Source organism: Trichomycterus rosablanca, chromosome 26 (assembly GCF_030014385.1).
Source record: "Trichomycterus rosablanca isolate fTriRos1 chromosome 26, fTriRos1.hap1, whole genome shotgun sequence".
Taxonomy (NCBI): Eukaryota; Metazoa; Chordata; class Actinopteri; order Siluriformes; family Trichomycteridae; genus Trichomycterus; species Trichomycterus rosablanca.
This window is the reverse complement of record NC_086013.1, coordinates 2,595,101-2,616,767: the sequence shown is the minus strand read 5'-3', so window position 1 is coordinate 2,616,767 and position 21,667 is coordinate 2,595,101. Positions and strand designations below refer to the sequence as shown.

Here is a 21,667-nt window from a genome sequence, read left to right as displayed (position 1 = left end):
TCCACATAGTATTGGAAAATATGTATTATTTTATGTATTATCGTTTTACCCAGGATGCACCTGGAAACTACACTCACCTTGTTGTCCTCCTCTCCGTACAGCACCGGGTTCCCCCCCTCCGGGAACGAGGGGCTGGCGGGGGGAGAGTCTGAGAAGCAGCTCAGCACCTCGCTTACGTTTCTGCGTGTAAAAAAACAAATGCAAACACACATTTAAAGTGGACACCTGGCAACCCAACAACAAGACTGCGCTGCTTTACTACTGTTTTTGTGAGGTGGAACAAATGACACACAAAACCAGTCACATACAGAACATTTAATGTCTGAACAGTAATTTTTAGTCTGTATTTAATCTCACATGCCCGTTTCATTCATAGACTCAAAGTTTTGTGGGTACAGAATTCAGTGACTTAAGTAAATAAAATGGGCAAATACTGACCTGGTGAACTCCTGGAAGGAGCGGAAGGACACCATGGCTCCCATACGCTGGCATGGCGGGGTGAAGGAGGTATCCAGCAGAACGTCACTCACGCTGGCCACGTGCAACATTCCGTAATGGTTCAGGTTCGAGGAGAAGGACATTCTGTAAGCCCAACACACACACACACACACACACACACACACACACACACACACACACACAGTCAACAAAGGTTGCGACGGGCTTAGTACAAGCTCTTCACCCACGGAGGATTTAACGAATCGGCACTGCATCATCAAGAGCTGCTCAGTGTGACGTGCATAAAGTCCCAAAGCCTCTTCAAACATGGTTTATAATCATTAATAATTAATGAAAGAAATCATAAAATTATGTATTTATTTATTCATTTCATTGACTGCTAGTGCCGGCTTATTTCCTCAGATTCTGTCAGATTTCCAACAAAAGACGTCAAATAATTAGCGAGTCTTTATAATAAAGACGTTTGCCTGGGCTTTATGTATTCGAAACATGGAACAGCTGATGAGGAGGCATTTCAGATGAAGAATGATGTTTCGTTCTTTTCAATTCACCAGTAAAATAAACGTTCTCTCTTTAACCAGAAGAGTTTCTAGTTAAATAAAACAAAACAAAAAACACCTACAGCCGGGTTTACACTGTGCGATTTTTAAGAGCATGATTTGCCACAAAATATGAGATTATTGTGAGCGCTCAGGTGTACAATGTGATTGATAAGAGCTCGAGGTTTGGAGTTTAAATCTCAGTGGCGCTGTTGACCTGGCTGGGCAACAAACAGATGGTCGACAGCTATGCTGGCTGGACGAGGCGGCTGCAGTAGTGGTGGATGACTCACAGAGGGCACAGCGTGACTCTCCGTACACCGGAGAGGCGGCCGTCGAATGCACGTGGGTCAGAGGGGGTTCGGGATAGTCCGACGCTTGTACCCAAAGCGACTTGCAATTGTGGCTGAATACATTTTGAACAATTTGGGTTAAGGGTCTTGCTCAGGGGTCCAACAGTGGCAACTTCGTGGTGAACCAGCAACCTTATTTTTACTAGTCCAGTACCTTAACCATTAAGCTACCACTACTCTCCAATTCATGTTGTGTGTCCCAAGACCACTAATTGTTACCTGCAGCCAATGAAAATTCTTTATGACCCTTAATGGTGGTGTAGATGGTTGCACAGTGTAAAGCCGGAGAAAGAAACCACTCACCACAGCCGAGAGGATCCACCGAACGACTTTAATTTCACCCCCTTGTTAAAGAAAAAATATTTCACCCAAATTCTGATACCAGTAATGGATTAGATTAATAACGGATAACTACTGTTAATAAGCCCAGTGTTTACTAACACACTATACAGTCTTATGCAAAAAAAGATTTATTTTTATGGCACATTTTGTCATTTATATTCTTTTTTTTTAGTTGTGTTGAATTCAAACAGAAATTGTGCATTAAATTTAGAAAACAAAACAAAAACTGTAGTAAAATCTGATTATTATTCGCATAAGTCTGTACGTGAGCACCTCTGCCTGCCCGAATCTGTTAAACACTACCTGTCCTGAGCGTCACTAGCCGCCCTGACCAGGGTCGGGGTAGCCGTATCGCTAGCGACGCTAGCTCTAATTTTGTAGTCCAGTAGCGGCAGAGACAGTTTCCTGAGAGAACATTGGCACACGGTCACACTTCGGCGGGCACCAAGTGCCAATTAAAACCCAATAATTAGACACTTCATTCTGAGCCAGCGTGACGTCTGGACTGTATTAGGGCTCGCTAAATTAGCTTAGCGCTCAGCGAGCGTTTACACAAACACGATTGTAAGGGGGGCAATAAGCCATGCTAATGCTAATTAGCTTTGGATTAATAAAAAACACTCTACACAATGCAGCTCGGTTAAATTACACACTATAAGTGATGGATTTAAAACATTAACACACACACAGATAAACACACACATACATTATAAAAGGTAACAAAAGTTTACATACACTTGAGGGACGTGTCTGTCACAGACTTGCATTTTCAACTATTTCTGTCCTGTTTCTTAATAAATAAATGTTAATTTCTCCCCAAAAATCTATATTTATATGTATTTATTTATGTATACAGTATATATGAGCGTTTTAAAAACATAACAAAACATGCTGGGTCAAAAATACACATACAGCACACACCCATATGTCCTCCTTTTACTTCGATTAGCTTCTCTGAATAGCCATAAAGCTTTCTGCTCATTCTACTTTGCAGAATTGGTATCAATAAACTTGTGATCAATAAGCTTTGTTGGTTATCGGGAACAGACTTGACTCTTCAGTACAGTCCACATTTTCTCTACATGGGTTTAGCCCTTCCAAAAACAGTTCTGACATGCTGTCCAAACACCAAATTACATCCAAGATTCAACCTCCTAACAGAGGGTTAAATTGTGCTAATTATTATTGTTTTATTTTCTAATCTTATTGTATTGCATTTTTCCTCTTTTCCCTCCCAATCTAGTCATATCCAATTCCCCAGGTGTAACCTCCACCACTTCTTCAGACCCCCACACCCCCTGCGACATGCACACAGCCACTAACCGCTTCGTTTTACCTGCCAGAGTAACTATCCTTTACCATACTTGAGTGAATCGCAGTGCCAGCCAGTGTTGTCCGGTAATGTATTGATGATCGGGAATATTGGGTTTTCACACTGCAATGCTTTTTGGCTTAGTTTAATGGGTGCAGCCAAACTAGCCCTGTTTATGTAAGCAGAGAAAAATGGTCAGCAGTAATCAACTGTAATTACTAATTAATAATAAGTTGAGGTGTGTATATTTTTGACCCTGAATGATTTTTATATTTACAATATGTTTCAAATTATATGTAAGTTCCTGCAGCTTCTACAGGCCATTTTTCTGTAAATGTACTGAACAAATTGAGATTAAATTCACTTTTTGCCAAATGTGTTCAATTTTGCAAATAAACAGTAAATATGAGTTAAATTTTAGCATAGGAATTTGACCAGGGCATCCTAACTTTCGTCTGGGTTTTGGGTTTGGACACTGTATGTAAACTTTTGACCTCACTGTCACTTAGTCTGACCATGCTGCTTGTCGAGGCCTAAACTACTCAGCACAGACTAGAGAAAGTGTTAGACAGTAGAAAGAATTTGTACTGTACCTGTTTAGGGTGGGGATGTTCCCTCTGCAATCAAATAACATTGATTACTGATCGGTTAGTGTCAGGCCAGGAGGGGCAGGAAGCGGTCTCCAGTGCTACACAGTGAGGGTTTGATACTGACTGACTGATACTAATGTGATCGCTAGCTAAACGTCACCTAGACATTTTAATAACGCATTTAGATATTAAATGTGTCAATATCAAATACAAAGTCTGACTTGTACAGAAAAATCCATGACCGGAGACCGCTTCCTCCCGAGCACACACATGCAACAGAGCACGAATTTAAATGTGACAGAGTGAAGCATGCAAATAAATAAACAATCATCTGAGAACGAGCTTCGTGCAGCGCAGACAAACATAATCTGAGGAGGCAATTTTGCATAGGAGAGTCAATCAAAAAAAATATATACTGTACATAAATATAAATATGTAGACGGTAGAACACAGAAGTATGACTTTATGTCCATATATGGGCATTACTGTGCATAATTAAAATATACGTTTCTATACATGCGATTGGTCAGCATTAGTTTATATAAGTAACATTTTAAATAAGACTTTTCACAAAGACAAGTTCATGCTAATTTAACCTCAATGGCTAACAAAAACAAACCTGACTAATTTCTAATTAAACAATGTAATAAATATTTATTCATCTTTATAATACTCTATGCTAATAATAGAATTATTAATAATACTAAATTAGAAATGTAATTATTTTATATCATTCTTTATGACACTTAATAACTCCTAACATAAACAAACATGACCAAATTCTAAATAAAAATGCAATTATTACTTATTAAATTTTATAATATTCAATGCTAATAATGTCATGGTGGCTAGCATCAACAACCCCGACTGAATTCTAATGGGAAAATGTAATTAATATTTATTAATCTTTGTACAACTTAATGCTAATAATATCTTAATGGCTAACATGAGCTATCCTAACAAGATTTGTCAGACTGTTTTTATTGTCATATTAATAAATGTGCATAATCTTCATTATTAATTGTAATTTTATGCTATCTGGCTAGCTAGCTGAAGCTGGGATGATGTAAAGTTGGGTGGAACAGAATTGGTATTTAAAAGACCACAAAGTAGATCTTGGGCACCTGTTGGGATGAGACGTGGGCAGCATGAATTGGAACTCCACGATGCACGTGTTGTCCTTCAGCTGCCGGTGCTGCACACTGTTAAGTTCATAAGCGATATAGGCTCGCCGTACGTACACCTGACAGAGGAAATAATGATTGTTTATCTTTTTTATGGTTTTTCAGCATTATTACTAATAGGTTTTGTGGTTACGAGAGAGTCCCCACGTACCTCTAAAGCGGCCATCCGGACCACCTGGTTGCTGTGGTAGAAGAAGTTGGGCAGCACGTCGAAGATGGACGTCTCAGACAAAATGAGTTTCTGGATTATCAAGGTAAAAAGGAGATGGAAAGAAATAAGACAATTAGAAAGTAGATTAATCAACCCTCAAGATTCTGCTCATGGAATTAATTAATTGATTAATTAACGACTTAAAGAGAGGGCTAATGAGATCATTTTCTAATAGGTGTGGCAATTAATCAAAAAATTCATTAATAACTGATTTTCTGCATCTGTTCCCCCAATTTAGTCGTATTTAATTCTGACAGTATTCTGACTGTATTTTATGGCTGGGCGCTGATGTTGGTCAAAAATGCCTCCGTTGACATTCCAGTTCATTCCAGAGCTGTTAAGTGGGGCTGTGGTCAGGGCTTTGTGCACAGAGGCACAATCATGCTGGAAGGAAAGGGCCTTCCCTAAACTGTAGCTGCAAAGTTGGAAGCATATAATTTCCTTTACATAATTGATTAATTACACCTTGATTCATTACGATTGATATTAGAAGGGGTGTCCCAATACTTCTTGCCCATATAGTGTAGTTAGGAAATGAGCTGAGCAGAATATTGACCAGCAGATGGCACCACAGTATTGCATTTTCACCCAAACCGAGCCTGGGCACCGACCTGCAGGTTCTCGATGCAGAACTGGTGTCCGTACATGTCGATGGCAGAGAGGAAGATGGACTCCACCTGGTTGTGCCGCAGTTCATACGATGGCAGGTGAGATGCAATCAGCACCTGAACACAAACGAAACCAACGGTGATTAGCAGCGCTGTGAATGTTCACTGTTGTAGACGTGAACGACACTCATGGCTGAGAACTGCATGATTAAACAGGACAGAGAGATTATACTTGATTTCAGGGATGCATCATTCTGGGAATGTGTTTTAACTGATAACTGAACGTCATTAGTTATCGATTCAGAGAAAACTGACAAGCTCATAGCAACCAATAAAGATATAAAATACATGCTTTATTAATAAATAAGTAGTGTAATGTAGTGAACAGGGCAGTATTGATATGAATGGATGGATGGATAGATGGATGGATGGATTAATGGATAGATGGACAGATGGATGGATGAACGGATGGATAAATGGATGGACAGATGGATGGATGGATGAATGGATTGGTGACTGGATGGATGGATGGATTAATGGATGGATGGATTAATGGATGGATGGATTAATGGATGGATGGATAGATGGATGGATGGATTAATGGATAGATGGACAGATGGATGGATGAACGGATGGATAAATGGATGGACAGATGGATGGATGGATGAATGGATTGGTGACTGGATGGATGGATGGATTAATGGATGGATGGATTAATGGATGGATGGACAGATGGATGGATGAATAGATGGATGGATGTCTGAAAAAATGGACTGATGTCTGAATAGACTGCTGAATGGATTGATGGACCAATGGCTAGACAGATGGACCAGATGGATGGATGGATGGATGGATACATGGATGGATGGATGAATGTTTGGATAAATGGACAGATGTCTGAGTGGATGTCTGGATGAATGGATGGATGGACAAACTTCTGGATAAGTGGACAAATGTCTGAGTGGATGGATGGACAGATAGATGGATGGACGGACAGATGGATGATTTTCATGTTATGGTATTACCCCTCCCAAAGCCTTTGTCACACCTTAACCAGTCCCAGGGATCGCATATCACAGAGGCAGCAAAAAGAAGCCCCATCTGACCTTCCCTTCATCAGACATGACCGATTGTGTATGTCGGACCACTGATTTAATAGCTCGGACACTCATGGCTATCATGGTTGGGGACCTCTGACCATTTGAACTATTAAAACTACACAAAGCACAAATTAGTGCGTGTGTGTGTGTGTGTACCTGGCGGGCACGCAGTGCCACTTTAGCATTGGTGGTCTTGCTAAGCTGTGTGAGCTCAGTAAGTATCGCCATAAGCTCATCGGTCAGTGTGGGGTCTCGTCCACACAGCTGATCCTGCAGACAAACAGAAACACAAACGGAAAAAGGTTCAAGAGATTTAGAAAAAATATATAACAAAATGTCCTAGTCCAAATTTTCCCAGAAATGTAGGGTGCAGTCGTGTCCTCACAATGAGCATGGTGACCAGAGAGTTCTTCTTGGTGACCTTGGCGTGGGAGAAGATGTAGTTGAGGACGTTCGCCATGTCGCCTTTGTTCTCTTCACGCAGAGTGAACACACACTTTTCATAGTGACCTACAGACGACACACACACACACGGAAGGAAAGAATGAAAAAATATTCCTTCCTCTTCCCTAAACTGTTGAATGAATTTGGAAGCGCGTGGAGTGACACCTTACCGTGCTGGAACTGCACCTCCACCTTCAAATACTGCCTGAGCAGATCCATCACCACCGCCCTCATGTGTCCCCGGATACCGCTGCGATACCTTCAGACACGAGAATTACACACACAAGTGAGGGCCTCGGTGTTTTGCCGTAATAACAGTGTATCCTGGTGGTTGGTTTAGGTACTGGACTAGTAATCAAAAGGTTGCTAGTTGAAGCCCCACCACTGCCAGGTTGTCACTGTTCAATTGTTGTAACCATCAATTGCTCAGAGTGTATAAAGTCACTGTACTGTAAGTCGCTTTGGATAAAGTGTCTTGGAGACGTAGGGGGGCAATTACTTATAACACAGGGTAATATATGTGTTGCATAACCCTTGTGTATGTGTGTATGTGTATATGTGTGTGTGTGTGTGTGTGATCGGATTGAAACTGACTTCTGGACGAGCTGCACGATGCTCTGCGTGTTCATGAAGAAGACCTCGCGCTCCGACTTCCTGTTCAACGTAGCCGCATGGCTGTCCAAAATATTGGCGATCTAACAGAAAAAAGATGGGGTATTTAGTGACCGAGGCATTGTGGGAAATCTCTGCATCAGACTGACACGGGGGTGGGCGAGGTGGTTTGTACCTGCTGGCTGGGGAACTGGCAGAGCACAGATGTGATGTTGCTGGCGTACTGCGCCATCTCCTTCTTGATGGCCTTCTCCACGGCGGGCGGGATTCGACCCGACACGCTCGTCATGATGTCCTGTAGTTCCAGCAGGGGCAGGGACGGATCGCGCAGGGTCGTCATCAGCCGCTCCACCCAGTCCTTCAGCTGAAGGAACACAGTTCTGCGTTATAGTACTGGGACCCATCATGGTTTTCCATCATCATATGTGTGTGTGTGTGTGTGTGTGTGTGTGTTACCTTGACACTGAAGAAGGGTTCGGGCAGGCAGAAGCCGTTCATGACGTGAACCAGGTGATCCAGGGTGCTGTGGAAAACACGGTGCAGTTTCTCTCCTCTCAGAGCCACGGCCTGAACGACAGGTAGCGCTCCGGTGTGCAGCTCCGCCTGCAGCCACAAAAACATACATTTACATTTGCCATCTATGTTTTGACTGTTTACACTGTAAGTACAGGGGCACAAATTCCCACAGACATACTTCAAAGTCTTGTGAGAAGCCTTCTCAGAAGAGCGGCTGTTGTTCTAGCTTAAAGATCAGACATACGTCACCCTGTTTTGACAGCATTTGCTTTCAAATGGGCTGTACAGCAAGCTCATGGTCAAGGTGTCCAAATGTTTTGGCTCATCGTACCTGCTGGACTCGGCTGGGATCGTCCAGCTGCAGTTTGGCTATGATGCATCCCGGCTCCAGGACCGCCCCTGCTCGCTTCACGTAGTGAATACACCCCGACTCGGCTGCTGTCAGAGTCATGACCATCTTCATTACCTGCTCATACACACACACACACACACACACACACACACACACGGTCAGTGTCTTCCGAGCCAAACATTTAAGGTGCACCAAGCACATCAAATCACACAGTGAAAGGGCTTAAATTCATTTTTACTGGCAATTCATCCTGGTCAGGGTCGCTGTGGGAGTTGCGCCCATTTTTTCGCAGACCGACACTCACCTGCTTTCTTACTCACTTCTATCAAGGGACAATTTTAAGTGGCCAATCTACCTCCTGCATGCCTTTAAAAGGAGAAAGAATGCCACAGACACAGGGAGAACATGCCGGAGTTGAGGACAGAACCAGGTTCCTGAGTCCCACGTTACTGTACAACACCCACTCGACCAGCTGTTTTCAGTAGACATCAACCTGGTCTTGGTGGTGGTGGGTCCACACCTAGGGACGATTTAGTGCCACCAACCTACCTTCTGCATGGTTTTGGAAGCCACCTGGTCACAGGTGAACATTAAACTCACGTCCTCAGGATCTATAGCGAGTGGATTCCATTCGTATTCCACTCAAAAATGGATCCAAAAATAAATGAATAAATAAATAAATACATAATTCACGCCCACCTCAATTTCAGCGTAGCACTGTCCGGAAAACACGTGACCGCCGTCCTCCACCGTGTACTGGATGAGTTTCCCGGCAGAAGGTGACCGGAGCAGGGACGGATCGTTCTCCTTCTCGAACACGCACGTCTTATTACCGATGGTGATCCGGTACCTGGAAACGCAAGGATGAAAAGATGGTTCGTTGTATGTGATCGCCCCCATTGTGGAGGCTTTACATTACATGTTGTAAACCACAGTGGGACCAGATTGTACAAAGAAAGACAGAGAGAGAATTCGTACCGGTCCACCTCCTCCTTCATGTAGGTGGTGTAGCTGCTGCCGTCGTAGGACAGCAGGAGGCCGCCGTCGCTGAGCCGGTGCACGTCCACCTCCACCGACGAGCCGTTCATGATGAGCACGTAGGAGTTGGGCGACTGGCGGGTCACCTTCAGGACGTACTTGGTGCCCTCGTAGATCAGCTCCACGTCCACCGTGTTCACCAGCGTGTGGGCCGCCAGCACCTGACCCCTGCGGAGAGGAAACGACCCGTTGGTTATTAGGATTATAGACCAAAGCAGGCATCTGAAAGGGACTACTGGCTGTGCCTGAGGGAGGGGTATGGCTGACCTTTCCAGGGAATGCAGGAAGTTGGATACACTGTTCCTGAAGTTCACGTCGGCCACGTGTAGCGCCCCGCTCACTATTCCCAGGATCGTATCCGGCCGCTCCGCCTTAAAATAAGTGAGTGAGTGCACAAAACAACCTTTAACATCAGTATGCAGTAATGTTGTCTCTACAAGCGTGTAACCATTTTAACGGTTGTAATATTAAAGCCGAGGTCGCTGAACGACGTTTACCTGCATTTTCTCAGAGATGAGTCGATCCAGCCAGCCGGTGTCGATACTGTTGTGCTGGAAGCTCTCGGTCTCTAAGAGTTTGATTAGATACTCGACTGTGGTCCTGAAATCTCCTCTGATAGAGAGTTCCTTCAGAGCCACCACCATGTTCCTGTAACGTTCAAATAACAACAATAATGATCATAATAATAATCATAATAATAATAACAATAATAATAACAATCAAAATGATAATAATAATACTGAAAATAATAATATACTATTAATAACATTAATAATAATAATAATCAAAATATTAATAATAGTAATCAGTATGATCATAATAAGATTAAATAAACTATACAATAATGGAAACACCCAATCTAATAATTTAAAGAATATATCATTATATTTTAGACACTAAAAATAAAATATATTAAAAAATATACATAAAAAAACAAGAAATAAATGAGGATTAAATGGATGGTTTATAGTAAAATAAACCTACAGAAACAAGAAAACAAGAAAACATACGGAATTAAAATAAAATAAAAACAGCAAGAAAGTAAATAAATAAAGACAAAAGATGAAAACCTTAAAAAATATTAAAAGAAAATAAACATTTTACATAAAATAGAAACAAAACCAAACCTAAAATAACAAAGTAAAACAAATAAAAATTGATAATAAAGAATAAGAAAGTGTAATAAAAAATAAAATAAAACAAATGAAAATAAAACAACAGATTATGACGTTCATCCGTGTAATACTTGCTTAAAAAGCAAAAAATTATAAAGAAAAATAAAAAGAGAATAAAAGAAAAATCGGGTGTAAAGAAAAAGAAAAATGAAATAATAAAGGAAATAGAAGCAAAACAATGTGTTTTATATCATCCAGACTAAATCATTTGTACGTACGAGATCGCCTCCTCACGATTTTCACCCCAGGAGAAGCAGTGGCCGAACTGGGAGTCGGCGTATTCGTGCAGCCCCCCCGCCGCAGCCACGCTGAAATACCCCCAGACGTTCTTATTACTGCGGAAGTTCAGCTCCTGCACCGTCCCTGAACTCGGCTTGAATCCCTGAAACACAGCGGAATGGGAAAGTCTTTCATCATCACCATGAATTAGCATCAGCGTCCAAAAATATGAGATGAATATACACTGTTAAATGACTGTACATTTAATGTCATGGTCTACACACCTCGTCTGGGTTCTCGCTGGTGATACGGGCCGCGATGACGTGCCCTCGCGGACACGGGGCGGTACAGAGCGCATCGAAGTCGATGGGCGAGTCTCCCCACGGCTGCAGGCCATACAGCATCCGGATGTCCTTGATGCGGTGCAGAGGGATGCCCATGGCGATCTGAAATTTAAGTCAGCGGTGGACTGTGTTAAGTGACAACGGTTTTCCAAAGTACTCCCAACCCCACATGGCTTTTTTTATCAGAGTAGCGTGACGGTTTGTCATTCGCACACACCTGTAGCTGAGCGGCGGGCAGATTGACGTCGGCCACCATCTCGGTACAGGGGTGTTCCACCTGCAGACGGGGGTTCAGCTCCAGGAAGTAGAAGCTTCCGTCCTGACTGTAGAGATACTCCACGGTTCCGGCGCTCACATAGCCCACCATTTTAGCCAGTTCGACCGCACACTGAGAGAAACAACACACACACACACACACACACACACACACACAGTTACTACACAGCAGTAACACAATGCTGATGTGATGTCTATGATCTTTGTAACCATGGTGATAGCTTTGACCAGGACCTTCCTGTGTCTTGTGTGTGTATGTTGTATTTTGTGTGTCTTGTGTGTATGTTTATTGCGTGTGCGTATATATTGTGCTTTGTTTGTGTGTGTGTGTATTGTGTTGTGTGTGTGTATGTGTTTTGAGTGTGTGTATTGCGTTGTGTGTGTGTATGTGTTTTGAGTGTGTGTATGTGTTTGTGTATTGTGTATATGTGTATATTTGTATTGTGTTGTGTGTGTGTATTGTGTTGTGTGTGTGTATTGTGTTGTGTGTGTGTGTATTGTGTTGTGTGTGTGTATTGTGTTGTGTGTGTGTATGTGTTTTGTGTTTGTGTATTGTGTGTATATGTGTATATTTGTATTGTGTTGTGTGTGTATGTGTTTTGTGTGTATATGTGTATATTTGTATTGTGTTGTGTGTGTATGTGTTTTGTGTGTGTGTATTGTGTGTGTATGGGTTTTGTGTGTGTGTATTGTGTGTATATGTGTATATTTGTATTGTGTTGTGTGTGTATTGTGTTGTGTGTGTGTGTGTATGTGTTTTGTGTATGTATTGTGTGTATGTTTATTGCATGTGTGTATGTATTGTGCTTTGTTTGTGTGTGTATGTTTTGTGTGTGTGTATGTGTTGTGTGTGTATTGTGTTGTGTGTGTGTGTGTATTGTGTTGTGTGTGTATGTGTTTTGTGTGTGTGTGTATTGTATGTATATGTGTATATTTGTATTGTGTTGTGTGTGTATGTGTTTTGTGTGTGTGTATTGTGTTGTGTGTGTATGTGTTTTGTGTGTGTGTATTGTATGTATATGTGTATATTTGTATTGTGTTGTGTGTGTATGTGTTTTGTGTGTGTGTATTGTGTTGTGTGTGTATGTGTTTTGTGTGTGTGTATTGTATGTATATGTGTATATTTGTATTGTGTTGTGTGTGTATTGTGTTTTGTGTGTGTGTATTGTGTGTATGTGTATATTTGTATTGTGTTGTGTGTGTATGTGTGTATTGTGTGTATGTGTATGTGTATATTTGTATTGTGTTGTGTGTGTATTGTGTTGTGTGTGTATTGTGTTGTGTGTGTATGTGTTGTGTGTGTATGTGGTGTGTGTATTGTGTTGTGTGTGTGTATTGTGTTGTGTGTGTGTGTTTTGTGTGCGTGTGTGTGTATTGTGTGTGTGTATTGTGTATATGTGTATATTTGTATTGTGTTGTGTGTGTATGTGTTTTGTGTGTGTGTATTGTGTGTATGTGTATATTTGTATTGTGTTGTGTGTTTGTGTTTTGTGTGTATGTGTATTGTGTGTGTTTGTGTGTTGTGTGTGTGTATTGTATTGTGTGTGTGTGTGTATTTTGACCATCACAACCTTTTCCATGTTCTCGAACACGTCGGAGGTGGCGATGGTGGCGGGCGCCTCCTCTATGATCTTCTGGTGTCGGCGCTGGACCGAACAGTCTCTGCCGAACAGCGAGATGGCGTTTCCGTACTGATCAGCCAGGATCTGAACCTCCAGGTGACGAGCGTGTTTGGCGAGCTGCATGACGAAGATGGGCGAGCCGGGCACCTCTGTCTGTACCTGTAAAAGATTATCATGTACAGAATAGTTTAGAATAGTGCAGGGTCGCCAATGTGGCGGCTTGAAGAGGGTTAAGGGCCTTGCTCAAGGGCCCCACAGTGGCTGCATGGCAGAGCTGGGATTCAAACTCCAAAAACCTTTCAACTGACAGCCCAAATACAAGGATTCCACTGCCATTATTTCTTACATTCTATAGGATAAATAGCTTAAATCTTTGTAAGGTCTATCAGTATGGTAGAAATTGCCCAGAGAACAAATCATTATAACCCACACAGCGACTTACGATATCTGTACGAACCGAAATATATCCTGACCTGTCTGAAGAGATTGGGGAAGTCGTCGGCGGTGTTGACCTTGCGGATGCCCTTTCCACCTCCACCCTCCGAAGCCTTGATCATCACCGGGTAGCCCACCTGCTCCGCCGCCTGCCAGACACCACGACACGGCTCAGGTTGGCAAACGGATAACGGCAAAACACAATACAAGGGTGGTTTTCAAGTTGTAAACGGAGCTGGTACCTTCAGACCCTCCTCCACGTCCTGGATGCAGCCCTGCTCGTACAGCTCGTCGGGTACGTTCACGATCCGCTTCTTCTTGTCACTTTCTGACCACGTGACAGTCAGACCTGCACACGCCAGATCGATAATCAGCTTCATTCTGGTACGACACGCTGAATCAGAACTACACGACCGTTTAAATAAAGATTCGTGTCTGGATTGAATCCAAAAAGCTAATTTCATTAATTTAATCACGACGCTGTGTGGTGAACAGACCTGATCCACTCCAGGGTAGAGTGGGAATGCCGGCCGTCTGCGCCACGATGGAGGACGCGATCTTGTCTCCCAGTGCCCACATGGCCTGGCTGGGGGGACCTTAGAGAACAAGATTAAAGAAAATAATAAATAACGACATGGAGCCATATTTCATTATGGTGTTATATATATTCTGTATAACTGATGTCTTGGAAAACAAACCCATGAACGCGATGCCATTCTTGTACAGCAGCTCTGGGAGTTTCGGATTCTCCGAGGCGTGTCCCCATCCGGCCCACACCGCCTGCATAGTGGAGGTTCATATTATTATTTAGTTTCACTTAATTTTCCTGTCTTACCGTCACTTTATCCTGGTCAGGATTGTAATGGGTCTGTTTTTTCCCCCGGAATCACCGGGTACACCCCATACAAAACACCAATCCAGTGAGGGGCCTCAGCCACACATATGTAAACGCCCGACCGACCAAACCCTGGATCCAAGAGGTATTTGACACAATTATTTGTATGTATTAATACTATCAATACGAAACACAAATTGAAATCTTCTTCTTCTTCTTTCGGCTTTTTCCCTTTTTCAGGGCTCGCCACAGCGAGTCATCGCTCATTGATTTGGCACAATTTTTATGCCGGATGCCCTTCCTGACACGACCCTCCCTAATTTATCCGGGCTTGGGACCGGCACTACAATGCACTAGTGCATCTAGCGGCTAGGTATCTATAGGACAATTCAGTGTTTCCAATTAACCTGGGGGCATGTTTTTTGGACTGTGGGAGGAAACCGGAGTACCCGGAGGAAACCCACGCGGACAAGGGGAGAACATGCAAACTCCGCACAGAAAGGACCCGGACCGCCCCACCTGGAGATTGAACCCAGGACCTTCTTGTTGTGAGGCGACAGTGCTACCCACTAAGCCACCGTGCCGCCCTACGAAAGACAAATTGAAATATACTTCATTAATGAAAATGGTGGCATTCTGGTCCCACTGTGGTTAACAAGATGTAATGTAAAGCCTCCACACACACCACAACCCAGTGCTTACAGGAGTATGAAATGTAGCTATCTGGGAAAGGTATTTTCCATTCCTGTGTACAAAGCGAGGGTATGATGCTCTCTGGTTGCACAGAGCCCTCACCTTCATCCCACTGAACATCTCTGGGACGAATCGGAATTTCGACTTTGAAAAGCAGGTCGACTCCCCATTAATGCTACGGTTTTGACAAGGTATGTCCAATAAGCTCATGACCAGGTGTCCACATACTTTTGGCCATACAGTGCATTAGTGTTAAATACCTGTACTGGAATGCGTTTGGCGATGTCTAAAATCAGCTCCACGTTGGCGTAGTTGTTGTTGTTGGTCCCCCCGGGAACGGGTACGTAATGATCAGCCATTTTTATGTACTCTGTAAGAAACGCAAACAAAATTGTTCACATTTCTGATACAGACCCCGTTTTCAGAAGAGCTGGGACACTAGGTGTTCCGCCGTGTTTGTTATGCGCTATACATTTTCAATAGGAGACAGATCTGGACTGCAGGCAGGTCAGTCAAGCACGCGCACTCTGAGTCTGCCAAGCCACGCTGCTGTGGCATGTGCGGTCCTTGGCGTTGAGGGTACCTTCACACGTAAGCGAGTCTTTCATGCCGTGCGTTTTATTAGGTACACAACTGCTACTTACATATGTGGGTCATTATGAGCTACACCTACCAAACAGATAAATCTTATTGGTATACAATTACTGACTGTAGTCTAGCTTTTCTTCTGTACCCTATTGTTCCTCCCTTTATCACTGACCGGGTGTCTTTTGGGCGACTGACCAGTGCAATGACACTAATGATAATAAACAGAAGTGTGTTGTACTGGTGTGAATGAATCAGGCCCCTTGATTAGTGATAAATAAGGTACAACAATGGTGCAACAGTCAGTCATTGTATACCCACAAAGTTCATCTGTATAAAATGTAGCTTATATAATAATTCATGAATGTACACATGAGATGGCCAGATAACAGATACATTTTATTAGGTACACCAGAGCGTCCCGGTTCATCGGCGTCCGGTTCCTCTTTTAGTTACAGTATTTGGTACTGTTCACTCACCCGCGTTGGCCTTCAGATCCTCGGGGGTTACCATGACGACAAAACGGATGGCACGCTCGTTCCGGAACATCTCGTACGCCCAGCGCCGGATGGAGCGCATACACTTCACGGCGGCGATGCCATTGTTGGCGATGAGAACCTGCAAATTATTGGCAAAGTACGAGGACACAGGTTGGTCCTAATGTTTTGGCTCATCTGTGTATCGTCCAGCACACACACACAACGACTTAGATCACCTTTTCGATGACTTTGTTTCCTCCGAATCGGGTGACGAACTCGGCCGGCGAGGCCACGGTGAAGTCCCTCTGCAGATCGAGGCGCCTGCGGTCCCGACCCTGCTTCACCAAGTGCAACCCGGACATACTGGGCCTTAAACCAATAACAACCGGAAATAGATTGTCAATACACAGCAGAAACGTGAATAAAACACACTGTATGGTCAAAAATATATGGACACCCATCACTAACCCACAGCTTTAGGCACAAAAGGCACAGAATTTAGCGGTTGGAATAAGTATGTGCCCCCTCCCCTCTTTTTTTAATGCATCTTAGTGCATATATGATCTTCTCTGTGGTTCATGTCTGCTACAACTGGACAATAAAAAAGCAGGACAGGAAGAATATCGATGTGCTTGGGAGGCGCAGCTGTCCATTCAAGTCCTGAATCTCTGCGGTGCTATCGGCCGGCCGGGCGTCTACACAGACACACAATTGGCTACCTTCATGATTCCTAGAAAGTGCTCAATAGTGAGTCTGGACCATCATGCCAGAAGGAGGAGGTGACGGGTCAGAGCGAGATGAACAGGCCTCTCTGCTCTCATTCTGCTGGAATGTAAGCAGGGGGGGGGGGGGGGGACATCGAATCCTGCATGGCGTGACTCAGCGTCCTTACGTCATCGGCACCGGCGCATGCACGAGGCCACGGAAATGAGGACACAGTGCAATCTTTGGAAGGATCTGTGGCTACTTGTCTTCTTGCTCAATGCAGCTCCTCTTCATGTCCAATAGGAAGGCAGGACAGGACAGGGAGGGTCTCCGTGTCTCTAGGAGTACATTTAAAAGCTACAACACACAGCACAGCTTCCTTAATGGTTGAATGTAAACCTAGAACATCCAGTGATAGTACGAGGCTTCATGTTCTGTCCCATGTTTTGATCCCCTCTTCTGTGTCCACAGAAATGATTGTTAGTTTTCCAAACTCAAGTAGCCAAGTCGTATTTTTAGCGGCTTTAGACTTTGACATCTTGGACATGTTGACTAACCGATTACTAACTGAATTGCCGTAGGATTGCTAGGACGCCTCATAGAGCAGATTAACCAGTAAGCGTGAGGCATCAAGATTCTGGTAGGGCTGTTTTCTGAAGAGTCCTCATCCAGAAGTCGCACTGACCCAAGACTTTTCACACTCGCCCACCAATAAGGGCACCATGCCAAAAAAAGAGACCTCACCAACCTGTTCACAGTCCAGGTATTAAGAATGTGACTCTAGCATCACATTTACATTTTCAGCATTTAGCAGACGCTTTTATCCAAAGCGACTTACAGTATACAGTGTTTAAGCAATGGAGGGTTAAGGGCCCAACAGTGGCAACCCGGCAGTGGTGGGGCCTGAACCAGCAACCTTTCGATTACTAGTCCAGTACTTCAACCACTAGGCTACAACTGTCATAACCAGCGCTGGGACTTTGAACTCTTCGAATATGAATCTTAGCTCTGCTATCGGTCGACTGGGTTCCCCTAGCAGGCACAACTGGGCACTCGATTCCCAGGTGGAGAGGTCCGGGTCCTTTCTGTGTGGAGTTTGCATGTTCTCTCCATGTCTGTGTCGGTTTCCTTCAAGTCTAAAGACATGAAATTAGGTTAACTGTGTGTGTGTGTGTGTGTGTGATAGACAGGCGACCAGTCTGGTGTGTTGCCTGGTGTTCGCCTAGTGAAGTGGACCCACTGGGAACCTGAATAGAATAAAGCGCTGGTAAAACTGACTGAATGAATAGGACAGGTGAGGACCTTTAGGGCAGTTGTAGCCTAGTGGTTAAGGTACAGGACTAGTAATCGAAAGGTCATTGGTTCAAGCCCCACCACTGCCAGGTTGCCACTGTTGGGCCCTCAAGCAAGGCCCTTAACCCTCAATTGCTTAGACTGTATACTGTTAAACTATTGTAAATCACTTTGGATAAAAGCGTCTGCTAAATGCCGTAATTGTAAATTGATTTTACCGACCTGTTAGCAATTAGGATGGGCGTCCACATACTTTTGGCCTGGTGTATTTATAAACAGTGGTTGCAAGTGTTTCCGATTCTGAGCCAGTAATTACAAGGTTCCCACCGCCGAGCCCTTAAGCAAGACGCCCAAAAATTCCTTTAATATCTTTAACACAGTAAAGTAAAGTAAGTGAAAAGTGACTCCAGGATACGGATTGGGAAACGTTTTCCATTTCATAACGTGACTCGACAGACGCGGCGTTATCTAAATGACTCTGATAAGCGACGACACGCACAAACACGTTTCACAACGCGAGAGAGGAGCCAAACACGCGCTGACCTCATGTTGTGCAAAGGCCCGTCCAGGCTTTCGAAAGCGCTGTCCGAGCTGAGCGAGGATGGAGAGATGGAGCTGTCCTTTTCCTCCGCCGAGGGCACCGTCTTGCTCGCCGTCTCGTCCTCAGAGTTGTCCTCCGACACCGAGCCGATGGTGAAGTGAGAAGCGGCCGGGGGTTTCTCCGCCGAGGGGTCCTGCTCCGCCATGGCCGGGCGACACTGGCAGGCTCCGAACACTGAGCGGGAAAAGAGGCAGCATTAAAAATTTTGGCACAATCCTGGAGTGGTTATTCCTGTACTGAAACTGGACTGGATAACTAGCTGTCTTGAAATGCATTTAAGAAGTTAACGAGGTCAGAACCAGAACGCAGGGTCAGCGATTGTACAAAACAATAAAAAATTTGCTTAAGGGTCAAATAGGCAGAGCTAGGATTCAAACCCTCAGGCTTCTGATTTGAGAAGTCTTGTCGGTAGCTGTACGTCGATTCTTTTCAACAAAAAGTAGTTCCCAGTTACCTGCATGACAGACCTAGGTAGATAAAGCACGACCACAGATTACTCCCTTTAAAAAAGTAGTCCCGTTTCCGAAGGAGCAAATTCCAGGCAGAGCTAGGATTCAAACCCGCAAGCTTCTGATTTGAGGCCCAGAGCCTCTGGTGTTACCTGGCTTTTGAACAAAAAGTAGTTCCCAGTTACGTGCATGACAACAAACTACAGATTACTCCCTTTGAAAAAATAGTCCCATTTCCGAAAGTTCTGCATTTTAATAGGGGGTTAATGGGGTCAGAACCAGAACGCAGCAGGGTCATCGATTGTACAAAACGGTTAAGAATTTGCTCAAGGGTCAAACAGGCAGAGCCAGGATTCGAACCCTTAAGCTTCTGATTCGAGGCCCAGAGCCCTGACCAGTACGCTACACAGGAATCTGCTTAAAGCCCAGTAGTGGTACGTCAACTCTTCTCTGGTGTTACCTGGCTTTTTAACAAAAAGTAGTTCCCAGTTCCCTACACGACAGACTACAAGACTAGGTTAAAAAATCACAACTACAGATCACTCCCTTTGAAAAAGTAGTCCCGTTTCCGAAAGAGCGAATTCTAGGCAGAGCTAGAATTCGAACCCTTAACCTTCTGATTTGAGGCCCAGAGCCCTAACCACTAAGCTACAGGATGCTACCATTAAAAGTCTTGCTGGTAGCAGCAGTACGACGATTTCTCTATGCTTTTACCTGGCTTTTTAACAAAAAGTAGTTCCCAGTTACCAAGTACAGATCACTCCCTTTGAAAAAGTAGTCCCGTTTCCGAAAGAGCAAATTCTAGGCAGAGCTAGGATTCGAACCCTTAACCTTCTGATGAGGCCCAGAGCCCTGAGCACTAAGCTACAAGGTGCTACCATTAAAAGTCTTGCCAGTAGTGGTATGTTGATTCTTCTCTGGTTTTCCTGGCTTTTCAACAAAAAGTAGTTCCCAGTTACCTGCACGACAGACCTACAAGACTAGGTTGATAAAGCACAACTACAGCTCACTCCCTTTGAAAAAGTAGTCCCGTTTCTACAGATTTAGTCAACTCAACTCACTAATGAATAAAAGCTTTTGTTTAAAATAATAACATATATGATTTAAATATCTGTCCCTAGACCAGCTTGAACTGGTCTCTGTACTGGTGTATCCCTTTAACATGGACAGACAGAGTTTGACTTAACAGTGCCGTAGAAAGTGGTCCACGCTGTTGGTAGTCCTCCACCCCGATGCTCTCAGGTCCCCGAGGACGTCCGGAGTGTAGATTTTTTGGATCCGACTATGGTAATATCCAGTTGGGTGTGGCTAACAGCAAAAGCTCCGCCTCTTAACTCAACTGTGTAGCTGTGATTGGCTGGAACAATCCCAAGAAAATGATTGTGGTGCACGTGTGGTGACGGTGATTACGTCTGGCTTACATTCAAGGCTATACTCTTGGTCAATCTGTAATGACGATCTGATTGGTCCGAGTTAACCCTCTAACCTTGGCGATCATGGTTATGCACTGACCCTTCTTAAGCAACACTGTCCATCTTCTACAGTAAATTCCACAAAGGTTAAAAAAGGCCAGTGGTAGCTCAGTGGGATCAGAAGGTTGCCGGTTCAAGCCCCACCACCAACAAGTTGCCACTGTTGGGATATGTATTCAGTCATAAATGTAAGTTGCTTTGGATAAAAGCGTCTGCTTTATATAAAATACATTTTGTTTCTAACTTTGTACCTATCCCTGCATGACAAAGATTTGTCCATAAACACTCGGTTTGACAAGTTTGGTGTGGAGAAATTCCAGTGGTCTGCACACCGCCCCCGACCTCGAACCCATTTAAAACCTTTAGGATGAATTGGAATGCCGATCACAAGCCAGGCCTTCTCATTAGACATTGGTTCCTGTCCTCAGAAATGCTAACTGGACGTAATCAAACAAAGCCACAGAAGTTATAGAGAAAATAAAGCTACATTTAATAGAATTAATTAACTTTTAATTTAAAAAACAAGTGCTGTAAAAAATATTAGTAGTTTTTGATATCTGGGAGCCACAATGGCAGGAACATTTGGGACATTTCTAAGTTGTTTATTTGTGATTATTCCCAGATCCTTGCATTGCTTCAGGTAAATGTGTCGCTCTATTTTTTTAAAATTTGACATTTCCGATCATTTATACAAATAAAAAAAAAAAGATTCAACTACAGATACGATCCTGTTTTGGGGGTATTTTAACAGCAGAATTCCTCAGAAATGATCCGACACGTCTCGAGCAGCTCGCTAAACCTGATTCACCAGTCCACACGTGCTA

At 43.6% G+C, this 21,667-nt stretch overlaps 1 protein-coding gene across 5 annotated transcripts in view; it reads right to left on the bottom strand.

Moving 5' to 3' along the window:
- Window positions 1–20,622, bottom strand: part of acaca (acetyl-CoA carboxylase alpha) — a 38,037-nt gene extending 17,415 nt beyond the window's left edge. For 2 of the 5 annotated variants that reach the window (XM_062988293.1, XM_062988294.1), the window contains exons 1-31: window positions 20,559–20,622; window positions 18,865–19,096; window positions 16,560–16,692; window positions 16,324–16,462; window positions 15,520–15,629; window positions 14,430–14,511; window positions 14,229–14,327; window positions 13,974–14,080; window positions 13,770–13,880; window positions 13,246–13,455; window positions 11,616–11,786; window positions 11,339–11,500; window positions 11,054–11,217; window positions 10,158–10,308; window positions 9,928–10,031; window positions 9,601–9,828; window positions 9,322–9,472; window positions 8,602–8,736; window positions 8,211–8,357; window positions 7,930–8,118; window positions 7,737–7,837; window positions 7,313–7,401; window positions 7,084–7,208; window positions 6,855–6,968; window positions 5,602–5,715; window positions 4,931–5,020; window positions 4,720–4,838; window positions 3,599–3,622; window positions 1,997–2,098; window positions 439–582; window positions 78–180 (exon numbers count right to left, since the gene is read on the bottom strand). In XM_062988293.1, coding sequence (XP_062844363.1) covers window positions 78–180; window positions 439–582; window positions 1,997–2,098; window positions 3,599–3,622; window positions 4,720–4,838; window positions 4,931–5,020; window positions 5,602–5,715; window positions 6,855–6,968; window positions 7,084–7,208; window positions 7,313–7,401; window positions 7,737–7,837; window positions 7,930–8,118; window positions 8,211–8,357; window positions 8,602–8,736; window positions 9,322–9,472; window positions 9,601–9,828; window positions 9,928–10,031; window positions 10,158–10,308; window positions 11,054–11,217; window positions 11,339–11,500; window positions 11,616–11,786; window positions 13,246–13,455; window positions 13,770–13,880; window positions 13,974–14,080; window positions 14,229–14,327; window positions 14,430–14,511; window positions 15,520–15,629; window positions 16,324–16,462; window positions 16,560–16,692; window positions 18,865–19,067 — 3,921 coding nt within the window. In that variant the 5' untranslated portion in view covers window positions 19,068–19,096; window positions 20,559–20,622. The other 3 variants (XM_062988295.1, XM_062988296.1, XM_062988297.1) reach the window with 2 other exon arrangements.
- Window positions 20,623–21,667: the final 1,045 nt, after the last annotated feature.